Genomic DNA, 21,705 nt, shown 5'->3' with positions numbered 1-21,705 from the left:
TATGGAAACCAGATATTAAGCCAACATTCAAAACACCATCTCCTAGAGAAATGGATTTACAAAGCTACAGAGCTGTGGCAGGGTTTTTTTGCTATACAAAGATCAAGGATGAACACAGAATTCTAACTTCAGCCTTTCTCGATTCAAGTTTTCAGCAGTGCCTGCACAATACACAAGAAGCATTTACTCAGTCAGGTTCCTCCTTCAAGCAAGGTCTGCATGGCCTGAGCTACTCTACAGGCAAGCTGTCCCTCCTGCTCTCAGTAGGCACCCTCACTGAAATTTAACCTGCATTTTGCTTTCTAGGATAAGACTTAAAGTACTTGGTGAAGATATTTGTTTGGTTGTAGGTTTCTGTCTTGCTTATCAAAATAAATTGCAATACCTTAATCCCTACAAGTCAAACTGTAGAAACCGCCATCTTCCATTTCAACCTTTCCCTGCAGCTGAAGAACAAACGTGTTCCATTTCCATACTGTGTAACGGATGGCAGGGTTTCGTCTGACTTGTTCAGATCCCAAGCATACAAGCTATTTAGAAAATATTGGTTTTGTTACATGTAAGTTTAATAAAGTTTTATAACACCAAAGACTGCTGTTTAGGAAAGTCCTTTATTTCACAGAATTTCATCAGCATTGTTTGTTCAGAAGGGGGAAATTTATCCTACTAGTGGCAAAAGTGATCTTTACAACATCAGAACAGAAGGTCACTTTTGAGACTCAGTCTCATTAGCTCTGCCTTCTAATAACATAACACCAGGATTTGCTATGAGTAAATAGAGATTAAACCAGGCTTCTGTTATAAAATAAGATGGTAAACTGTGAGCGTCAGTGCTACGTAATGGGAGTCAAACAGAACAGAAAAAGAAATCTACAGAAGGAGCAAGAGGAAATAAAACTAGATTGGAAGTACATCCCAGAGAAGTGTCCAGAGCCATCCATTGTATAATAGTCTATTTGCTGAGGTAACCCTGAAACTGTGTCTGCATTCTGCAAGCAGTCCAGTGCACTTCATCAAAGAAAGATTCAAAGAAACAGGCTAACAATAGGTAACAACAGAAAAGCTTTAAATACTCAGAGCTCACTTGAATAAAAAGAGTAAAATTGGATAGAATTATCTAAGTAACTGAGCAAACTGCAATCTACAAAGGGAGAGGTGTAGTTCAGAATAATCTGAAGGAAGAGAATCAGTACCCACAAAAAAAGCAAACAAAAGATCACACACAAATCACAAAGGCTAAGGGAAAAAACAAAGACTCTAGAATAAGTTTCCCAAATAAAATTGACTCTAAATGGTTAAAGCATTTTTGGTCCTGTTGCTTGAAAGACATAATCCTAAATTAGGTTCTGAAATAGAAGGAATGACCACATTTATACAGATCATACTGTGAACTGAAAGAAAACTGCAAGATATTGAAAAATACTTTAAAATCAGTGACCTGTTTAATTAACAGGAAGTACAAACAGTTGTTTTGGCACTGTACTTGAAGGAGATACTACCATGCTGATGCTCATACACAACATCCTAGTTGAACTATCAAAATACAAAGTTTGCAGTCTTAAATACAAGTGCAACAGGAAAGAGTCAAGCCAGAAGTCCCCACTACCCTTCCACCATTCTTTTAAGTATGGCTCCCAGGCCACCCTTTGCCACTTTCAGTGGGGTCAGTTCTTCTTTATTCTCAATGTGAATACTTGCACCGTGAGCCACCAGGAGCTTTGCCTCCTCCACTCTCTCTTCATCGCAGGCTAAATGACTGTAATAAGAACAAGAAACCCACAGCCACTATTAAACAGTCCAAGCTTATAAAGAGCAATAATTATGCCTTGTCAAAATCACAGCGTGAATATTGGGAGGGGAGATACATCCTAGAGCGACAAAACCACACGCAACCAACTATCTACTCAGATTCCAAAGCCTGCTGTCCAGTCACTCTACTGGCATTAAGCAACTCAAGAACATTCCTCCTGCTATTGTCCTTGCAACATTAAGATACTTCTTTAGATTAGGATTTGGCTCTGCAGTCAATAAAGCTAAGAAGCACATAAACCACAGTGAAATTGGTAAATGGTAATCTCTATTTGAATCGAAAGTGATAAACTAAACTGTATAATGCTTAAAAATAATCTGAAGTAAAGAGTTACTGCAAATGCAGCAAACACTTTTTTCCTTTGGCACAGTATCTTGAGAATAAACGTGTTCCAAGACAATACTGGGTTTTATGTATAGCTAAAATATACTGCTTGATCTTATTGATGGCAAAATCTTGATTACACTGTAGACAAGGCAGAGATTTGCCACCAACTTCAAAGCAGCTAAGGTTTTACCATTACAGATTCAAACAGATCTCTAAGGTAATATCAAAACACTGGACTGACTGTACTTAAATTGCAACTTATTTTCCTTAGAGAAGTGAAGAAAAGCTTCCAAAATCAGTCCTTGCTTGGCAGGACAGAGTAGGCCAGCCTGCAAGACCAGTTTCCTGCGACTTTGATGTCATTAGCTCACTTTCTACCCTCTAGTGGCAACCAAACGTATTCCAAATTATTACAGAACGCGTTCTACACTTCTTAAGTAGATGTAGTAACACAAAGTACGTATGTACAGACACACTTAGGCAACACAGTAAGTATGATTTTCTCAAATCCTTTTTAATTACATCGGGGTGTGAAGCAAGCGAGTATTTTGAGGCAATAAGAAATTTTAAAAAAGAAATTGAAGTAATGGTGTTACATAGAGATCATGCTATATTAAGCAGAATAAAAATTAAAAATTACTTACAGAGGAGTATTCCCTTCAGAGTCCCGTATATTAACAGATGCATTGTGCTGCAGAAGGATCTGTACCATTTTTAGGTTTCCTTTGGCTGCTGCTCTGTGTAATGGGGTGGATTCAAAATGATCTGTTGCATCTGGATCAGCTCCGTTCTCTAAAAGCATGATTGCAATCTGAGTATGGAGAAAGAGAAAGGAGGTGGGGGGAGAAGGAGAAAAAGTTCATGTAACTAAATACTTCTTCCAAGAGCAACACCACCTCCAGCAGCATAGGCAAACATACCTCCTGCTTATTTTTGGAGGCTGCATAATGCAGGGGCGTACAGCCATTCTGATTGACAGCATTTACATGAGCACCCCTGGCAATGAGGGCTTTCACAATTTCATCTCGGCCTGCTGAAGCAGCAATATGTAAGGGAGTCCAACCAGCCTAGAGAGGCAAGAAAAAAACCCATGTTATTCAAACCAGGAGTTTCAGGCAAAAAATATGGCAAAGCATAACCCCAATACAGACCTGACTACTCATTAGTCATACTGCACATATTCTTACTACCGTAAAGCTAAGCATTATTATCACCAGAGAGACAAGTCTCACGTCCTCTCACACGCCTGCATTCAGTACCTGAAAAAACTGCCAGTTAAAAGGCAAATCACTTCTTATGCAGTTATGCATGGTATCTTGCAGGGCACTGCAGAATTAACAGTAGCATTTTTTTAAGAAAAAGTAAGAGTGGCAGAAAAGAGTGTCCAAAAGTTTCTGCAATCTTTTATATAACCTACCCTCTAATTAAACGGATGGGACAACATTTCCTTCTTTAAGGATGATCTTTAGGATGCTTCACATAATGGAAGCAATTATTTCAACATTGCCTCTAGAACAGTAACAGACCACCGCCTTTCCAACTGTGAAATCACTGAACCCATCACCTAATCTGAAATGCCTTCCCCAGTAATGAGAAGTGTTCAGGGCACTTCATGATTTGGCACAACATATTTATTTAAGCGGTTTACACCGAGATTAAGGTAACATGAAAACCCTCAGCAACAAGCCAAACACCCCCAGTTCTGCAACTTTGTAAGAAGAGTTCTCCTAAAATTCCTTGACAATAAGCAAGGCTTATCAAGTCTCATTATCCCCTCTTCCACATAAACACTGAAATACTTCAACGTGACTTTGTAGTACACGCTTTTTAAAAGCTTTTACTACCACACCAACCGATCCACTCGCTGACGGGAGGCGGGAGAAAAGGAGGGAAGCGACCAGCGGCAGCCGCTGCCCTCAGCACCACCGGAGCGCTGCTAGGGGCATTCCTGCGGCTGAAACCATGACGGCAAAGGGTCCGGACAGAAACTGCGCCACCAAATTCCCCACACAAACCGCTTCACAGCACCTCCTCAGGCTCCCGGCAGCAGCCCCGCGCCCCAGGCCGGCCTCTCACAGGGGTGGGGAGGCCCGGGTGGGCTGTGACACTCACATCGTCCTTGTCGCCCACAGGCACGCCGAGGCCGAGGAGGAGGTCGGCGACATCCGTGTGTCCCGCCGAGCAGGCCCAGTGCAGCGCGGTCCGGTTGTCCTGAGGGAGGGAGGGAGGGAGGGGGCGGCGGTGAGCGGGCGGCGGGAAGGTGGGGAGCGGGGGGCCGGGGAGGCGGCTGGCAGGAGCCGCCCCGCGGAGAACGGCCCCATAGGCCGCTCGCTCTCGCCCCAGCGGGCGGGGAAGCCCGCAGCCGGCTGACCTGGTCGGCCTTGGTGGCCAGGGCCCTGTCGCGCAGCAGCTGAGCCCGGAGCTCCTCCAGGCACCCGGTGTAGGCCAGGTTACAGACCCCCACGTCCGACACCGCATCCCCCATGCCGGCGGCTGCCTCGACACCCCAGGGGCGGTGCTTCGGCCCGAGCGCCGGCCAATCAGAGGGGCGCCGGGGCCAACCCAGCCAATCGCACCTACCGCGCCGCGGGGGTTGCCGGGGTTTGTAGTCCCAGGGGCGGGAGGCGGGGCGCTGCCGCCGCCGGCGGGACTACAGCTCCCGGGGCGCCGCGCGCCGTGGCCGTGTTGTGCCTCCGTGTCGGGGCGAGGAGGAGGAGGAGGATGGTGACAGCGGGAGGATGGAGTCGGGTGAGGGGCGGCGGTGGTGGCAGCAGTGCGAGGCCGCGGAGGGGGAGCGGGGCGGCGGTGGCGAGGGGCCAGGCCGGCGGCTAGCCCGCCCCAGGGGCCACCAGCGGGGCCGCGCCGCGGCGGGAGGCGCCCGCGGGCTGAGGGGAGAGGCGGGGGGTGGGGTGTCGCTGCCCTCTGTCGTGCCTGGCGGGGAGGGCCGGTGCCCCGCGGCCTCTCCCGGGGGCAGGGGGCTGCTGGCGGCGGGGGGGGCTCGGCCGGGGCGGCCTGAGGCCGGTGTCGCCGCCGCTAGCCCCGGCGCCCTGCGGGGAGCGCTCTGCCGGGCTTCGGCGGTGGGAGGGTCGGGGCTCTGCGGGAGGGGAACGGGAGAGCCGGGAGTTCCTTCCCGGGTGGTCTGAGGTGCTGTACGGCAGCGGGTGCGGGAGGGAGACATGGCCGCGGCGGGGGGACGCGGCTCTCCCGGGCTGGGTGTCGAGGGGCGAGAGTGTTTTAAGTCTTTGGACTCGCAAAGAGACTGTTTACTCTGTAAGAGCAATGAGTGATGAGTTTTCTGACGGAGAACACAGAGCACAGTGTGAGGGGTTCTTTTGCTCTGCAGACAGCCTTAAAGAAGTTTATAATATAATTTAACAGCTGCCTGCGCTAAGATGCAGGGAAGGTCTAGCTCAGTGCTTGGCAGCACTGGCCCGGGGTTCTCGAATCAGAGGGTGATGCAGCTCAATTTCACTGCCGATTAATACTTTTACATGAAACGTTTTGGCTTTTTTTTAATGTTTACCTGCTGATTATTCATTCTTTATACTGTATATATGTGCACTTACTTGAAGAGTAAAATATAATTGTTTACTTTCGCTTTCAACTTTAGTTTTTTAGCAGTATATTCCTTGTTATCTAAAAGAAAGGATTTTACATTCGTTTTTATGCTTGAAGGCCTGTTTCACTCTACCACAAAACCCTGCTTCAATGATCTAAAAAATGATTGAACTGTCTTCTTTTAGTAGTATTAATTATAATTTGTTATTTACACTAAATAGATTTAGTGTTGAATAATAATAATACACTTTTTTTTTTTTTCTGAAGTGTTTCAAATCTCAGTTAGGAAGGTAAAACCCAGTGTTGCTAACACTTTTGACATGCTTCCCATTAAGCACAAGGCCATAATCACTAAGTGGCAATATTGTACATTTAAAATCAAGCATGGGCACATACACAGTGATGCCTAAATTGTTTTTTCCTTTCCTCATTTCCGTGAATCAAATCTTACTCTCACTGCAGTCATCCTGAACTTCTGCTACTGGCTTCAGTCAGACTGCTTATAATCAAGGTGTCAGCCATGTTATTCTCTCAGCACTTGCTGAGGATCAAAATAAAAACCAGCCAAGACATGGGATATTTCAGTGACAGAACAGCTTGTTAAAAGGAAAGACTAGATGCAGCTGGCAGCACTGTTCGGAAGACCCAAAGACTGCAAACACTAGCTACAACTAGTTCAGTCTAAGAACTCATAAAAGAACAAAGGGATAAAATGGAGTTTGAATTTTGTGTATTCCTGTTCAGTTTTATCTAGGTACGAAAACCAGATCACTATTTTGTCTGACTACTTAGAAGAATTTCCAGAAACCGATGAGCCAGTGTGGATTCTGGGAAGGCAACACCACCTAAACACAGGTATCTTCATAATGAAAATTATCTGTCAAATCTGTAGAGCGTTCACAGATTCACATGCAGCATCTCCTGATTTCCTTAAGTTCTCTACATGTCTCATGAGAGAAGTTTATTTTTCTCCGTCATCAAGGAACCAACTGTAAGCAGTGGCATTCATCCTATAATGAAACCAGTTTATCAATGTACTTTCTACTGTAAATCATGCAAAGAGATCTTGTAGCAAAGACTAGTCAGGTATGAGGCTGGTCACTTCTCAACATCAAATGCCTCTGAAATAGATAAATAAATAACTTCTGGGGAATGTTCTGTATTACTAATGTTATTTTCCCTTGAGGGATGCTGTTTGCAGCCTGTTATTTGCAACTAAAATGATATTTCAAAATAATAATAATAATAATAATTTAAAAACATTAATCTAGGGCACGTACTGTATTTTGATGAAAATAAATATAAGACCTAAATGTCATAGCAGAATGCTGTATTTACACACCATAGAAAAATAAGATTTCAGAAGTGAGTTTTACTCCTTGGGGAGAAGCCAAGGCATCCTCCTGTGTTCCATGTCGCAGGCAGTGGCCGTCGATGCAGGCGTGGTGTTCAAGGACAGCCAAGGGTACCGCACACAACCTTGGTCGGCTGAAGGGTCCCTTGAAAAGGCCAGTCAGTCTGAGCCACAGCTCAGAGAAAATGCAGCAAATAAGATTCTTAAGAATTCTTCAGAGCCTTTGAGAGAATTCTGTAATTGCATGTGTTAAAAAACCCCAGAGGGATTTAATGAAATTTAAAATTATTAATCTTTTCTTAAAATGACTTTGTATGGGGTTTGGAGGTAATGCATAATTCCATGTTGAAATTCTTGTAGAAATTCTTCACCTTTCTTAACTTGCTTTACCAGTTCTTTCCTGAGGACATAGTTCTCCATCATTGTTTCATTCAAGCTGGGCATAGTCATTCCAAACACCTTGTAAAAACTTCACTGGGTAATAATTACTTCATCCTTAATAAGTTCACTTTAATTAGCAGTCTACAAAAGCTCTCTGTTTTTAAACAGCTAAAAATATTTTAAGTATTAAGGGTCTTACACGTCAAAGCTAACAGGAGTCTTCTGTGCACTCTATATATTGACTGTATGGGGAAAATTAGAATTTTTCTATTTTAATAATTTCTTTCCTCTTAAAAATATTCCAGACAAATCTAAGTTATTGTTGGATATAAGTGCTCGTCTCTGGTTTACGTATAGAAGAAAGTTTTCACCTATTGGTGAGTATGCAGCAGACCCGCTGCCTTTTTATAAATTAGATAGCAGGATTAGTGATGTTATCGTGGACATGTTATCATAAACAATTGATTTTTACAGTATTAGAACATTTTGAGCATCATTTTAACTGCTTATGCAAACAAAATATTAAAGCTATTAAAAATTGTGTTTACTTGTACCTGCATATAATCAGGTCTTCATGTTTGTAGAGCAAGCAGTAAAGTTAGACCAGCAATATGGAAAGAAAAGATCTTGCTCAGTGCCTTTGATCCATAGGGCGGTTGTTAAGAGAATTTTAAGTCTGAAATTTTCTCTGTGGCTCTGCGCTCATTTTAAAGCCCATATTGATTGTAATGAACGTTTCTAACAGGAGGCACCGGCCCTTCCTCTGATGCTGGCTGGGGATGTATGCTGCGGTGTGGGCAGATGATGCTGGCGCAAGCACTGATCTGCAGACACTTAGGAAGAGGCGAGTACTGTTGCTGAGTGAACTTTGGTGGTGTTTGGAGACTGTTTATTTTTTATTGTAGTCTTCCATAAAAACAGAAAACCTAAATTTATGAATGAAACTTTCTCTGATGCCCTGATAGAAGTTACTAGTGAATTATTGTTGTCTGATGGGGTGAAATCATGCCAGCCGTAAGTAGAGAAATAGAAACAGAGGGAGGACAAGCAGGGAATCCCACTGTAGTTATTTTATAAATCTTTCTGAGTAATACGCAAGTTGAGGTCAAGGGAAAACCTGCCACCCTGGGTCTGAGTTCTTACCCTTCTCTTCATTGCTTACATAGCCACCAAACGCTCGCACACAGTGACGGTGTGAATAGTGACATAGTGATAGACATCATACAAAGTACTTCACAGACCACTCACCCGTCACCAGCCTGAGGTGCAAACCCCACAGCAGAACCCATTAGTGCAAGCTCTTAAGCCTGCATCAACACCTACATCCCGGGATCACGGGTGAGTATCATAGGTCTGGTCTGTGTGTAGCTGCTGTATCAATTAAATTACTGCGGTGAGGTCTGTAATCCTTACGCTGTTGTGCTGTGGTTTCTACAGCAGTGTGCTTTATGGGTTCAGCTACTTCAATAACTGAATCCACAGAAAGATTTATCCACTTGAATAACTGAATCCACAGAATGGAGGTGCAAAGACTTAACTGAAGGAGCAGGCAAACAAACAAATTAGCTGAGAAAAAGTAGAATATGAACTTGTAGTACGCAACTACTTTGTAGTATCATCAGCCCTGTGTATGTACTTCTCTGTCAGTAATGGGAGGTAAGTTAGAAGCAAGAGAATACGTGGTAAAGCTGTGTTCTGGATTTTGCTGTGGGAGAGGGCCAATGTTATGTTTGGACTTTGCTTTATGTATCTTATATTATTATCTTAGAAATGCTTACATTATGCTTAGAAATCTAACAAAATCTAAACAGAGCATATAGTTTTAAACAATCTTGGAAGCTCACAGACAGCAATAGCTATCAATTCTCAGCAGTGATCGCTCAGAATATAGTTGCAGTTGACATTTTTATTTTCCCAGTTTTCACAATCTAGCCTGTGATGATAAAGGACAGCTTCATAATAAATGACAAGGTGTGGCTTCTAGGAACTCTAAACAAAATGTAAATATTAGAGATGAATTGTACATTAAGTCTTTCAACATCTCATTGTATGACTTTGTACGATCTAGAAATTTGATTGGGATGATGGAAATATTATTTTTTGATCTGTATAACTTTCTTCCTGTAAGATTGGCAATGGGAAAAACACAAAAAACAACCAGAAGAATATCACAGAATCTTACGGTGCTTTCTAGATAGAAAGGATTGCTGTTATTCCATCCACCAAATGGGTAAGAACACACATCAACTTTTTTTTTCCCCCCACTGAAATTCCTACTGTGTTGCAACTTTCTAATTTGAAATATGTTAATTCAAAATTTTATAAAGATGATTATGAAGACAATGTGTATGTTTATATATAAATAAAAATGCATGCAAATAGGTACAAAGTATAATAATTCAGAAATGTTACTCACTGAGACCTAAATAAATCTGTATACTAGAATCTAGCTCTTGATGAAGTATGTAAGCCTTGGGTACCAGTGTGGATAGTATTAAAATAGACAGTCCTGAAGCTTATTGCTGTAATCTTTAATAAAGGACACTAACATTTGTAATTCTCATTACAGTTTAGAAACTTCTTGTAAAGGAACTAGCAGTCATTAAGATTTGAAAAGAGCATAGATTGAGAAAATAGTTGTTGTTGCTAAATACAGTTTGCAGTTGCTCTAGAATGTATGACAAAATATTAGTAGGTCATGCTATTTAACATACATTGTAACCAGACTCTCTGTGTTTTGTTGTGGTGGTTTTTTTTTTTGTGTCTGTGTTTTCCCTCATAAAAACAGCACAGATGGGTGTCGGAGAGGGGAAATCAATTGGAGAATGGTTTGGACCAAATACAGTTGCTCAAGTACTAAAGTAAGTCAGATCACACTAGCTCATTCAGAATGTACTCCCCTGGGGCAGCTAAGCTCAGACACCAAGATAAGGCCCAAGACGCAGTTTTAAAGGCTGGTCTCCCTCAGAATCAGGAACATACACACCGTGTGTTTGTAAGCACAGTGCGGGCCATGATGCTGCAGCCTGGCAGGCAGGTACTGAGTTGGGAATGGGTGAGTTGTGAATTTTAATATACCAAGAGCCTGGGGAAGACCAGCAAGAAGGTCTCTCCTGCTGTGGCGTCTCCATGCCCTGACCAGTAAGCACCAGAGACGTGTTCCCTTCCACAAAACGGCACAGTGCAGATTTGTGTGCCACCTTGCAGATTAGAGTGCTGGTATGAAACACCAGAGTGAAGGCAGCCAGGCCCAGGAGGGAACCCAACTGCATTTCCTCACTGAGCTCCAGTTCTGCCTGAAGGCTGCTTCACAGAGCAGGGGCAGCTCCTCCTAGTCTCAAAGTCACACTTCAAAGAGTTGACTGTTCTGTTTTTGAGGGATAGGTGGAGATGCCAGATCTCAAGTGGAGGCTAGACTGCAGCTGAGTGCTCAGCAGCAGTTCTTTGCAGCCCTGGGACAGACATACATTCTGGAGAGAGAGAGAGGAGCTAAAGCATGCCCTGGCCTCCAGCTCTTTTCACTTACAAATTCTTCATGGCTTAGTGCTCATATACAGGTGTTTCTGGCTTATTTTAGACAGCTGACTCAGCCTGTGCAGCTTAATAGTGTAGCTCCGTGCCCCAGCGTTTTGGATTTCACACAAGTGGACAGAAACCCGTGTGCTGTAATGCCTCCCTCCTAATTTTTGGGTGCTGAAAACCTTTAGCTGATCAAGGTTTTAATGGCCCAAGTCTGCTGTCCACACATGCACAGAAATAGTTCCGCTGAATGTAGTGGAACTTATTATGCAAAAAGTAATGTGCAGAAGTGGCACAGGAATGTTTTCCTTCCCTGGACAATGCCAGGCACAATGGGCAGGGTCCCAATGGAGAGGCTGTTAAATGCAATAAAATGTAATAAACCTAATTATGTGGTTGAGCTGTTACTATCACTGCATTTGGCAAAAGGACAAAACAGTTTTCACATGGTACAGTGTGTGTACTTTTCCTGGTACCACTCAGTATTTATTTTTCTAAATATATTAAACATTAAATATTCAAAGTGATCTTTCTATTACATGGAGACTTAAAAAAAAATCCAACAAATATGTTTTTCCAAAGAAACAATTTTTTTACTGAAGGACCATCTAATTGTCCTGAATGAAAAGCTACTCTCGTGGTCCTAATTAGTTTCTATTAATTATTACCTTAATGTTTTCTAGGAAGCTTGCTTTATTTGATGAATGGAATTCATTAGCAGTTTATGTATCTATGGACAACACAGTGGTCATTGAAGACATCAGTAAGTGAAACATTAGTTCTCTGGTTACAGTTTTTGATTTGACTCCACTTTCCTGAATGTATCTAAATATGAACAAAATACTTTTGGGCCATCCGTGCTTGTTTGCAGGGTAAGAAAAGGAATAAAGGAAATGCAAACTGAGGTTTTGGGTGTCCAGAACTAAAGCTAACACAGAACGATGGAGGCCTTTTTGGTGGCCAGCTTAAATACCACGCAGTTTGGGAGAAGATGGAGTTTGGCCTGTGCTGTCTAAACTCCTACCCTAGAAATGGAATGAAGTTGCAGTATGTAGAAATACACAGTTTTTAATACAGAGTTTGCCAAAGAAATGTGCTTTTGTCAGGCAAAAGAGAAGCCAGGGGCAGATCCTAGAGAAACACATGGCCAGGCTTAATTTTCAGTTTTAAGAAAGGTGGGTTTACAAGTGGTATTTAGCCACAGCCTATTTCTACTTTAGTCCCTACTTATTTTACATTCACATCGTTGGAAGTGAAGAGTTTCTAATGCTATCATCTTTGCCGTTTCATTTCCCTGACATTTCATGGGCAAAGCTTGACAGTATTAATAATGCTAGTAGTGAATGTAACTTCAGTCTTAAATTTTCATCCCCCAGTCTTTTATCTCATGTCTCACTAATGTGCCAGCACATACTCTGTCTGCTAGAATTACTTCTACTAAATAGTTACAATTTCCATGCCCTGCTCCTTTTGTCTTAAAACAGGAGCTCTCTAAAGAGGTCTGGCAAAGTAGCTTAATTCATGATGGAGAGGCAGATCTGCTCTGCGTTCCTTCGTGCATTTACTGATTTCTGTTTCTTTTTCCCCCCAGAGAAAATGTGCTGGTCCCCTCCCCAGAGCAGCAGTGCGGCCCACAGCAGTGCACATGTGCACAGAAGTGCTCTTGGCCGAAATAAGAACACAGCAGGATTCTGCACAGGCTGGAAGCCCCTCTTGCTTATTATACCTCTACGGCTAGGGATAAATCACATAAATCCAGTATATATCGATGCGTTTAAAGTAAGGGTTTTTTTTCAGTTAGTTGTTTGTTATTGTGAAATAAGTTCAGGTATCTGTTATATCAATAAACAAACCAATTTCATTTTTCTCCCTTTGAACTAGGAATGCTTTAAGATGCCACAGTCTTTGGGAGCATTAGGAGGGAAACCAAATAATGCCTATTATTTCATAGGATTTTTAGGTAAGGAAAAAAGAAACTTACTCCAAATATGCATATGATTGAAAGAGAAAGGGTGGTTGTGGTTGTTTTTGGAAGGGGAAATAGTAAGCAGTTCAAGCATGAGAAAAAAGTAGAAACAAAGAAACATACCTCAAATACTTCAGGAACAGTGTGATATCACCCTTACAGGAACAGAAAAGTAGCAGCAAAGCTTGACATAAAAATAAGTAATGATATAAGCAAGAACAACACACTAAGAATAGCTGATAGCATTTGACAAGTGTCGAATGTCACTACTACTAAAATACTGAATTTTTCCTAATCATTAATACTTCCTAATGAAGGGTGTCTTTTTTTTTATTTTGCTTCACAGTTTTCTTAAATTATTTTCTTGTATTTCAAACTTTTTCTGATAGCAGTATCTTTTTCACCCTTCTTCCATGTCTTTCAGATTTCCCCCTAGTTGGAGCCATAACTTTATGGATTTTTTTTTTTTCTTCCTTCTATAAAACCTGAACTGTTTTATTCAGACTTCTTTGTTCCAATTTCTGAATGAATGCCTAATGGGATTAGAGATTGCATTTGTGGTCATCCTGTACCTTTTGATCTGTGGAATGTTAGGGATTACAACAGTTGAGATTTTCACATAGAAAAAGGAAAGTATGTGACAAAGGTAGAACAAACCAACCAAAAAATCTACAGTAATAGGTCATAATAGAAAATGATACTAAATACCCTGTGAGAAACTATTGTGTCTAATTTTCCAATTCTCTTAAAGACTCCCTAGCTAGAAAGTCTAGATATGGACTGTGATGATAATCTAATTTCTGTTTTACAAGTCTAGATGGAATAAGTGCTTATTAGTCTTGCTTATTATCAACATCTGGATTTTACCCATACAGGCAATGAGCTGATCTATTTGGACCCTCACACCACTCAAAGTTTTGTAGACTCAGAAGAAAATGGTACAGTTGATGACCAGAGCTTCCACTGCCAGCAAGCCCCACACAGAATGAAGATCATGAATTTGGACCCTTCAGTAGCTTTAGTAGGTGTTAGGAAGTAACAGATGTGTGTGCTTTATTTCAGAGTAATACCTCTGTATATTGATAATGCATTTCCTTCAGCAGAATCAAGTCGTCTACAATCTAAAAGTGAAGACGTGGTAGTTTATATATAAACTGCATTGGATACATTAATCTTAGGTCAAGCAGGGAAGTGACTGTATCCTAGGGAGCTAATTCATATTCTTTACTGAGCAGCATTTACCTTTTGCAAGAAGTGTTTTGAAGGTCAAAGCAAGGAACTGAATCAGGTTTCCTTAGTTTATTCCATCACTACCATATATGCATGGTCACTCTGGACAAATTACTTAATTTATATCATAATTTACAAATCTTTAAATGGAATTACTTGTGACATATACTGGATGACTTCTACAAGAGTACTGTGGTAGCTGAAGAAGTTAAATCTCATCCCATGCCAGTACTCTTTGGTTGGGTTATGGGTGGTTGTCACTTGAGACATGTTTCTAAAGCTCTAAACAATGCATAAAGATACCACAGCATCCTTCACTCATTGACATACTGTTATTATTTAATATTCCTACTTTTTTCCCTTAGGGCTTCTTTTGCAAAGAAGAATGTGATTTTGATAACTGGTGTAGTCTTGTACAAAAGGTAATACTACTATCTTCATTTGCTTTGGATGAAATAATGTATACTTTTTTTTTTAAAAAAAAAAGGAAATTCCCATTACATCTTTTTCTGAGCGCAAATTAAATGAGGCATAGAGAAGAATGCATTAATGCATCAGGGTAAGCCAATACTACTGACTTGCTAAGTGAAGCTTGTTCAGCATTTTGACAGCCATGAACCCTGCCACTTGGCAAACGAGTGTAAATATATACCATTAAGTTTTTCTTTTTTTAGCACTACTCTTGTTACTGGCTAAAACTTACTCATTTACTGAGAAATAAATGCTAGAAGTAAGTTTTAACTGCCATGTTGTAGCTATTTATTTATTGATTTGCTTCCTGATCCTTTTTTATTGTTTGACATAATATACTGTTACATGTTCTAATTATGACTGTTAGTCCCTGGTACCACAAAAGATCTGATTCTCTAAGTGCTGAACCCCCCCAGCTCCTGTGGGACACCCAGATGGTGCTTGCTGCCACAAGAAAAAGACTTTAGGACATTTCTGCATGCACTTGGTATACTAAGCAACAGAAGTATGAATGTGAAGTAACACCAACCTCTGGACATTTATTTTGAAAAAAGGCTAAGGAAAGCAGTTTGTAAATAACTGAAATACAGGATATGATGTAGCTTACCTGATTGAAGAGGAGTGGAATTTGCCTTCAATAATAACTTGTTTCTCCTGATCAAAACCTATCCTTCAAAATCTGTTGGGTTTTCTTGGAGCTGATAGATCTACATTTTGTTCCCATTGATCAACAGAAAACTTGAACACAGATAGATCCATGCAAGTGATTTTCTTTTAAAAGGCAGAAAATATTGTATGTTCTTGGTGTCTGCTTGCTATATGTAAACAAAATTATATGTGTCTGGATATCAAAGCTAGTTATAACACACTGATAACTTGTGGGACCGTTCAAGAGATCTGTCTGCCAGGTGTGTTTTCAACTAGGAAAATATTAGAGATCTGTGAGGCAGGGATTCATCATGGCAGGGACTTGAAGTAACAGGTGTTCACTGTATGTCTGCATAAAGCCTTTGGGTTTTGACAGACATACATAATTAAAAACGTTTTTAATGAAGCAGACATTTTTTGTGTTTGAAGGTTCTCTTGGGGCATCTTTTAAAATGACGGTATTCTGTCCTCAGGAGATCCTAAAGCAACAGAGTCTACGGATGTTCGAGCTGGTCCAGAAGCACCCACCGCACTGGCCTCCTTTTGTACCGCCAACAAAGCCTGAAGTGACAACCACGGGAGCAGGTGTGGTACCGACTGACAGTGCTCTTGTGCAGCAGAGTGGTCCTCGTAGGCCAACAGAACAATGATCACAGCCAGAATAGCTGTGCTTTCCTAAGTGTCAAGCAAGCACCATGTGGCTAAATACCTTATTCCTACAGAATATCAGACAGTTATCCAAACAGGCCACATACAATTGCTAGCACAGAGATATATATATATATATATATATATTTTAATCTTACAAAATACCTTGAAGGACACGTTCCAGAAAAGGGGTTTTTTTGTTGTTTTTTTCTTAAAGGCATGTCTACAGATTCTATTTTTTTTTTCCCAGAACTCATTGAATCTACTGACAAGCTGTTTGAATTGGAAGAAGAATTTGAAATCCTGAGTGTATGAAGAAAACTGTGGTGACCCTTCTGAGTATTGAACATATTGCTAATATTATTGCATTGACTTAAATCAAACAGCCATGTTAGCCCCAAAGTGCCTGAAGTTACAGATGACAGAGCACAAAAACCTAGTAGCATCCAAAACTCCGACAGGGACAGTTCCTTCTGTCAAAGAGCTTCCCCAGATGGAAAGGCAGTAAAAGATCTTAAGATGACCCTTAAAGGGAACCTCTTTCTAATGTGTGTCTTTCCTGAAGACAAATGGAACTTTGAGATGAAGGCAAAAATAAGTATATCGATGGGCTGTATGTTTGGAGAAAGGGATAACACGGAACAGATATTTCTTGCTCTCATATAATGCAATAGTTTAGTTCTTAAAGCAAAACAGTCTTCAGTTAAGGAGGATGTTTACTTCACTTCTGTTCCCTCCTGTGGGCTGCATCATAGAAAAAGTACATTGTCTTGTTTAAAAGATCGACTGGATCAGAAGCAAATTGTTTCCTTGTTAAATATTTTAACATGTATTTGAGCAACCACACTTTATTACAAAAATGTTTCTGTAAAAGGAACTATGTCTAATGTATACGTTTTGCAATAGCCTTCCTGTTTCTGGGAAACCTCAAGAGGAACAGGAGACTCAAATAGTTGATATAGATCACAACCACTGCTATAGTTATGATATATTCACCTTGACCTTAAAACTCAAATCATTAAAACTTAGGCTGACTTTTCTTTTGGAGCTAAAATGAGTCAAGGGTGGTTTAACTGTACCTTATTTATTTTAAAAAAGATTTACACAAGTTTCTCTGTTACAGCACTTTATCTGTGCATCTAATAAATTTCTTAAGCTTTTCATAGGTTGTATGCTGCTATATTTTGTTAATCTGTTTGTGTGAATTAAATATAAAACCAGGTTATCTTAAAACTTAATATATAGGCATATGCAAATTACTTAATTGTTGGTTTTTGACTTGTTGCCTTTTGAAATCTGTCTTGGTAAAAGTGCCTTAATTCTACAGGTTTATCAGAACAGCCTGGGTGGTTTTGTTTCTGAGGCAGAGTATTTCTCTAGCAGCCATAAGAAAACCTGCTCAGAATAATTAAAGGCAAAGATCTCTTAATCCATCATAAAGTTCCTTTTTACTATCAGACAGTCCCCATTGTGGTCATTTTGTCATGATAGTGTAATGGACATGAATCGCAGTTTCATCTTCACCAATAAATGACAACAAAGAGAAACACTGAATGCTGTCTCCTCTCACGTGCACTTCTTGACCAGGGCCAGTGGGATTTACAAGAAAATAGTTAACCAGATCATATTTCATCTTGTTTGCCTTCAGCGTTTATTAACCGCAGTTTGGAAACTATACACTTAGAAAAAATAGCATTTTCTTCCCCTCTCCATGGATTAGCTGCATGGTTTTTTTTTTTAAAATAAACCATTACTTCTTAATTAAGTTCATGTATTAATTACTGTTCATGTAACAGCAATTGTAGCCCTCTCCACAGACAAAAGTGAAGCCCTTGCTCTGAAATGCTCAGTTTTGAGCAGTAACTGCTAAAAAAAAAGGAAGCACATAACTTAAAAAATAAAAATAATTTTAAAAAAATCAATCAGTGGAGTATACTTATTCCCCACATAGTTCTTAGCTGTTTCGTAAACACTCTTCAGAGAGGAGGTCTTGGCCCTGCAGACCTTGAAGTATTCTTGGGGGGGGGGTAAACAGATTTATGAAAAGGGGGCTGGTGATGCACCTGACAGAATGGTTTGTGTGGCCAAAGGCTGGGCTTGTTGATCCTGCTGGAGTTCGGACACCGATAGCAGTGGAGCCAGGTTACTGCAGCAGAGGCAGTTCCCTAGAGATAGCGGTGCTTAAGGCGTGCCTCGGGCTCTGATCCTGGGGAAAAAATTAATTGTATTTGCATGTGTTCATGTTCAAAAATAAAACCAAGTCCCTGCAGATGCAACACCTGACTGACACCCCTTATAGCACCAGGAGAGCCCAATGGCTGAAATGTTTGTTGTAGTTTGCCAGTTATTTGCACAAATTTTCAAAAAGTCATGAGCTTCACTGTGTGCACACAGAGTTTTAAAGTTGAGTTTGCATAACCCAAGATGTAAATACAATATGATCTGTCTGAGCTAGAACAGCTAAGGAGTGGATTGGATATTCTGCATAAAAAGATTGCCAGTCAGGAGTGTTAAAACGCCTTAAAGATCGTTACAAAATACATCCAAAGCAGTTGCTGATCTTTCACAATTAGGAATAAGTTAAATGAAAGACTAAATTGTTCTTCACAAATTCCCTGCTCATCTCCAGTGTGGTTCAACTCTAGAACATGCAGAGCTTTCTGACCCTAATCTAGGAAGATAATATGCATGTAAATAATCATTAAAGGTAAAAATGTTATCTGCTTAAAAGTAAGCATGTTCGTAAGTACTTTGCTGGATAGAGCTACAACCCTAGAACCTTGTAAAGAAATACTTTAAAATAATGTCTCAGTCTTCCATTAATAATAATTCTTTGAACAATTTTGTCTTAAAGATTTTTAAGCCAAAGTGATAGCATATTTGCAAGGCACTTCTTTCAAATGTCCTTGAATGTCAATATATGATTTCATATGTGTCACTCTAGAGAAGTTGATAATAACTTTAGCCTGGCTCAATGAATTCATTATATATATATATCTATCTTAGCATACCTTTTTCATGGCTTTCCCTCAAAATATACAAGGATAATACAATTAGTGGCACTTCTCTTTAATTATGCCCTGAAGGAAAGAGTGACTAGTTAACAGTGCATATACGAGAAATACAGTTTTTTAAACTAACAGAAATGAAGCCCAGCGGAAGCAGCATATAACACATCTGTGTCCGTAGAAATTAAAAATGCCCATCCCGTAACAGCTTACTTCTGTGTTTGCATAAGCTTGCATGCTATCTAGTGAAGCCTCTACTTTTCAAATACACACAGCTTGAATAACTACAAAACAAGTGGGCCAAGGCTACCTCAGATAGGAAATTTATGTTCATAGTAATGAAATGTTTCTGGTGGCTGCACATCATTTGACTGCAAGAAGATAAGCACAGACCTCGAAGCAGACATGGAATATATTTCAGCAGAAAGCTATGAAAAATGCTAGAGGTGGTTTGGATTCACCTTCACATCAAAAATCGCATTTTTCACTGGGGTAGCTCTTTAAAGTCAACCCTGGATGAGAGTCTGGATTAGAATTGATTCCCTGTCACTGGAGGAAAGAATGTCCCATCTGTTTAATAAGCAAAGCAAACCAAATTAATCTTTTGAGTCTTCCTAAGGAAGTCAGTTATCAACCAGTAACGCTTAGTGTTTCTAAGTCACCTACAATACACTGATAAATTTTAGCTAGCTCTGTATTTCACAGGAGAACGAGTCTTCATTCCCTTACACTAGACCAAATACTGTTTGCAAAGACACTAATCAAGCGTAACTTTTGAAGAGTCTTTCTTGTTGATGACTGGCATGTGCCTTGGACAGAGGAGTGGTGTAATGCGAGACATCAGTTACTCTTCGGTCTGAATAAGGAACTCGCAGAGACTGCCTGAGGTAGCCATAAATGAGGGGAGAAAAAACCATTGAAGTGAAAGCATAGCACCATGTTCCATAAAAAAGAGGTTTCAGAGCAGTGGTCTTTCCCTCCTCTGTGTGCAGTCAAACTCCTGGACTTGACACTTTTTGTAGAATTCTGGCCATCTTGATTCACCCATCAACCACACACAAACAGGTTTATGAATTTATCCTTCTTCACATCAGTGATGTCTAGTCTTAGGTAACAAAGACTGTTAATGTTACTGCATTTTTGTTACTACAAGTTCTTCATGCACACTTGGCAACGGCTGACCCTTGTTCGAAGCTGTCCTGCTTTCAGAGTTTCCGAGGGAGGAGCACTGACAAACTGCTGCGACTGTTCAACTGTCGTCAGCCAGAAGCTGTATTTGTTTGCAAAGTAATGGCACGTGCCCCTAGCACCGTTGCATTCAATGAATGGAGTGGCACGGAAATCCTCCAGGCAAGAACCAGGTGAGACAAGGGACTGACCTCCACCTTCTGCACCAGCCGCAGTATGCTGAAATAAAGACGTCAATTTGAATGAGTTCAAAGGAACAGAATGGGAGGTAAACAGGGGAGTCCTCCAGCTCCATCATTAAAAGGAGTAAAACAGGCAACCAAAATTATACCTTGGCTATGTCCATCAGTCTTTTGAGGCAGGGCTAGAGGTGAAGCAGCAAAAGAATGTACTTAGGCTGAATATACAGGCCTGGTATAATGGAAATCCAGCTTTTCCCTTGCAAGTTGAGAAAATTTGGAAACAATAACGCTGACTTCATATTTTTCTAACAGTCTAGAGCAATAGAAAATGTTCTACTTTTTCCACTGAGGGGATTAAGACAATGCTGTAGCTTAATTAGCATTTTCACATTTAAAGGTTTGAAGAACAAAGAATATCTGTGGCAATACAGAACTACTGCATCAAGGTTACTACCGAACTTGAGCGGTACAGGTGAGGCGGCCACCTAAACAGGAACAAACTCAGAAAGGCCACAGCAGGCCAGCTGATAAAGAAAAGCCCTAGGGCAAGGAGATACAGGGCTCTACTCCTGTAAGCAACTCAGAATACAGTCTCAGTCACCTAATCAAGGAGATCTAGAAATGTTTAAAGCTGCCTTTGCATTAGCAATAGTATCCTTACCATAAGGAAGGAGTATCCTATCCATAGGCTGCGCCAGCCAAGGGGACACTGTGGGATGGTGATGTCCTGGCTGTGCACAGCCACAGCCTGGGAAGGTGCCTCACATACCGAGCACCGGCTGATGTACTGTGGGATCTGAACACTGTCCACCGGCATCATGGGGATAGGAGCAGTGGTGGACAGCCAGTAGGACTTGTCATTTCGGCTGGCGTAGTAGCACACTTCGTTGATGTTGCAGTAAATAAAAGGCATGGTGCTGAAGCGAGGCAAACACGAGCCAGCAAAACCTGGAAAAATGGGAGAAGTGGCTACATCAAGCATCTGCCAAATGCTCCAACTCATACACAGCAGACATGAGCGGTGGAGGATGGCTCAGGTGACACTGCTCCCCGTACAGATTCTGGCCATGCAGACTTCCACCACCTCCACTACAGCCACCTGCGGTACCGATGGAGACTGCTCATTTGAAATGGGATTTTGGCCGACATTGTTTATGCCTGAGAGAATTCTGTCAACTCACCAAGATCCTGGTTGTGTGACTTCTCCTGCCCCTCCACGTACAATAAGCTGTAGCCGTCCCAGAGCTTATTCATTCCTATGGGACAGGGTGGGATTTGGTCTGACTGACTGTGCTTCACTAAAGTGTATCCAACGCCCATGCTCCGACCAGGCATTCCCGGCAAACCCAGCGAGCCCGGCTTTCCAGCAACACCTAGAAGACAGAAAAGGAGTCACTATTACTAACACGCAGTGT

At 41.2% G+C, this 21,705-nt stretch overlaps 3 protein-coding genes across 4 annotated transcripts in view; 1 reads left to right on the top strand and 2 right to left on the bottom strand.

Moving 5' to 3' along the window:
• The window catches only part of PSMD10 (proteasome 26S subunit, non-ATPase 10), a 62,606-nt gene extending 57,879 nt beyond the window's left edge, over positions 1-4,727 (bottom strand). The window contains exons 1-5 of one of the 2 annotated variants that reach the window (XM_074882363.1): positions 4,509-4,724; positions 4,250-4,348; positions 3,058-3,204; positions 2,782-2,948; positions 593-1,756 (exon numbers count right to left, since the gene is read on the bottom strand). In XM_074882363.1, the coding sequence (XP_074738464.1) occupies positions 1,603-1,756; positions 2,782-2,948; positions 3,058-3,204; positions 4,250-4,348; positions 4,509-4,622 (681 nt within the window). In that variant the 5' untranslated portion in view covers positions 4,623-4,724 and the 3' untranslated portion in view covers positions 593-1,602. Of the gene's footprint in view, positions 1-592; positions 1,757-2,781; positions 2,949-3,057; positions 3,205-4,249; positions 4,349-4,508 lie in introns of those variants that run through there. The other variant, XM_074882364.1, reaches the window with a different exon arrangement.
• Positions 4,728-4,800: 73 nt separating this feature from the next.
• Positions 4,801-17,466, top strand: ATG4A (autophagy related 4A cysteine peptidase). Its single transcript, XM_074882273.1, has 13 exons — positions 4,801-4,885; positions 6,440-6,550; positions 7,736-7,807; positions 8,176-8,274; positions 9,559-9,660; positions 10,219-10,291; positions 11,633-11,712; positions 12,541-12,728; positions 12,831-12,909; positions 13,791-13,936; positions 14,511-14,567; positions 15,738-15,849; positions 16,163-17,466. The coding sequence occupies exons 1-13, from the start codon at positions 4,876-4,878 to the stop codon at positions 16,225-16,227; spliced, it is 1,194 nt and encodes a 397-aa protein (XP_074738374.1). The 5' UTR covers positions 4,801-4,875; the 3' UTR covers positions 16,228-17,466.
• A 73-nt stretch (positions 17,467-17,539) lies between these two features.
• The window catches only part of COL4A6 (collagen type IV alpha 6 chain), a 137,561-nt gene continuing 133,395 nt past the window's right edge, over positions 17,540-21,705 (bottom strand). Inside the window, exons 43-45 of the mRNA XM_074882272.1 lie at positions 21,472-21,663; positions 20,952-21,238; positions 17,540-20,327 (exon numbers count right to left, since the gene is read on the bottom strand). Of these exons, the coding sequence (XP_074738373.1) occupies positions 20,067-20,327; positions 20,952-21,238; positions 21,472-21,663 (740 nt within the window). The 3' untranslated portion in view covers positions 17,540-20,066. The remainder of the gene's footprint in view (positions 20,328-20,951; positions 21,239-21,471; positions 21,664-21,705) is intronic.

This window comes from Strix uralensis, chromosome 13 (assembly GCF_047716275.1).
Source record: "Strix uralensis isolate ZFMK-TIS-50842 chromosome 13, bStrUra1, whole genome shotgun sequence".
Classification (NCBI taxonomy): Eukaryota; Metazoa; Chordata; class Aves; order Strigiformes; family Strigidae; genus Strix; species Strix uralensis.
This window is presented reverse-complemented; position numbering and strand designations above follow the sequence as displayed.

What these genes read in the sequence shown, in the direction of transcription:
- ATG4A (XM_074882273.1), top strand. An exon ending in TTATTTCATAGGATTTTTAG is followed by an intron (nt 12,910 to 13,790) that starts GTAAGGAAAAAA and finishes TTACCCATACAG; the next exon opens with GCAATGAGCTGATCTATTTG. An exon ending in TGGACCCTTCAGTAGCTTTA is followed by an intron (nt 13,937 to 14,510) that starts GTAGGTGTTAGG and finishes TTTTTCCCTTAG; the next exon opens with GGCTTCTTTTGCAAAGAAGA.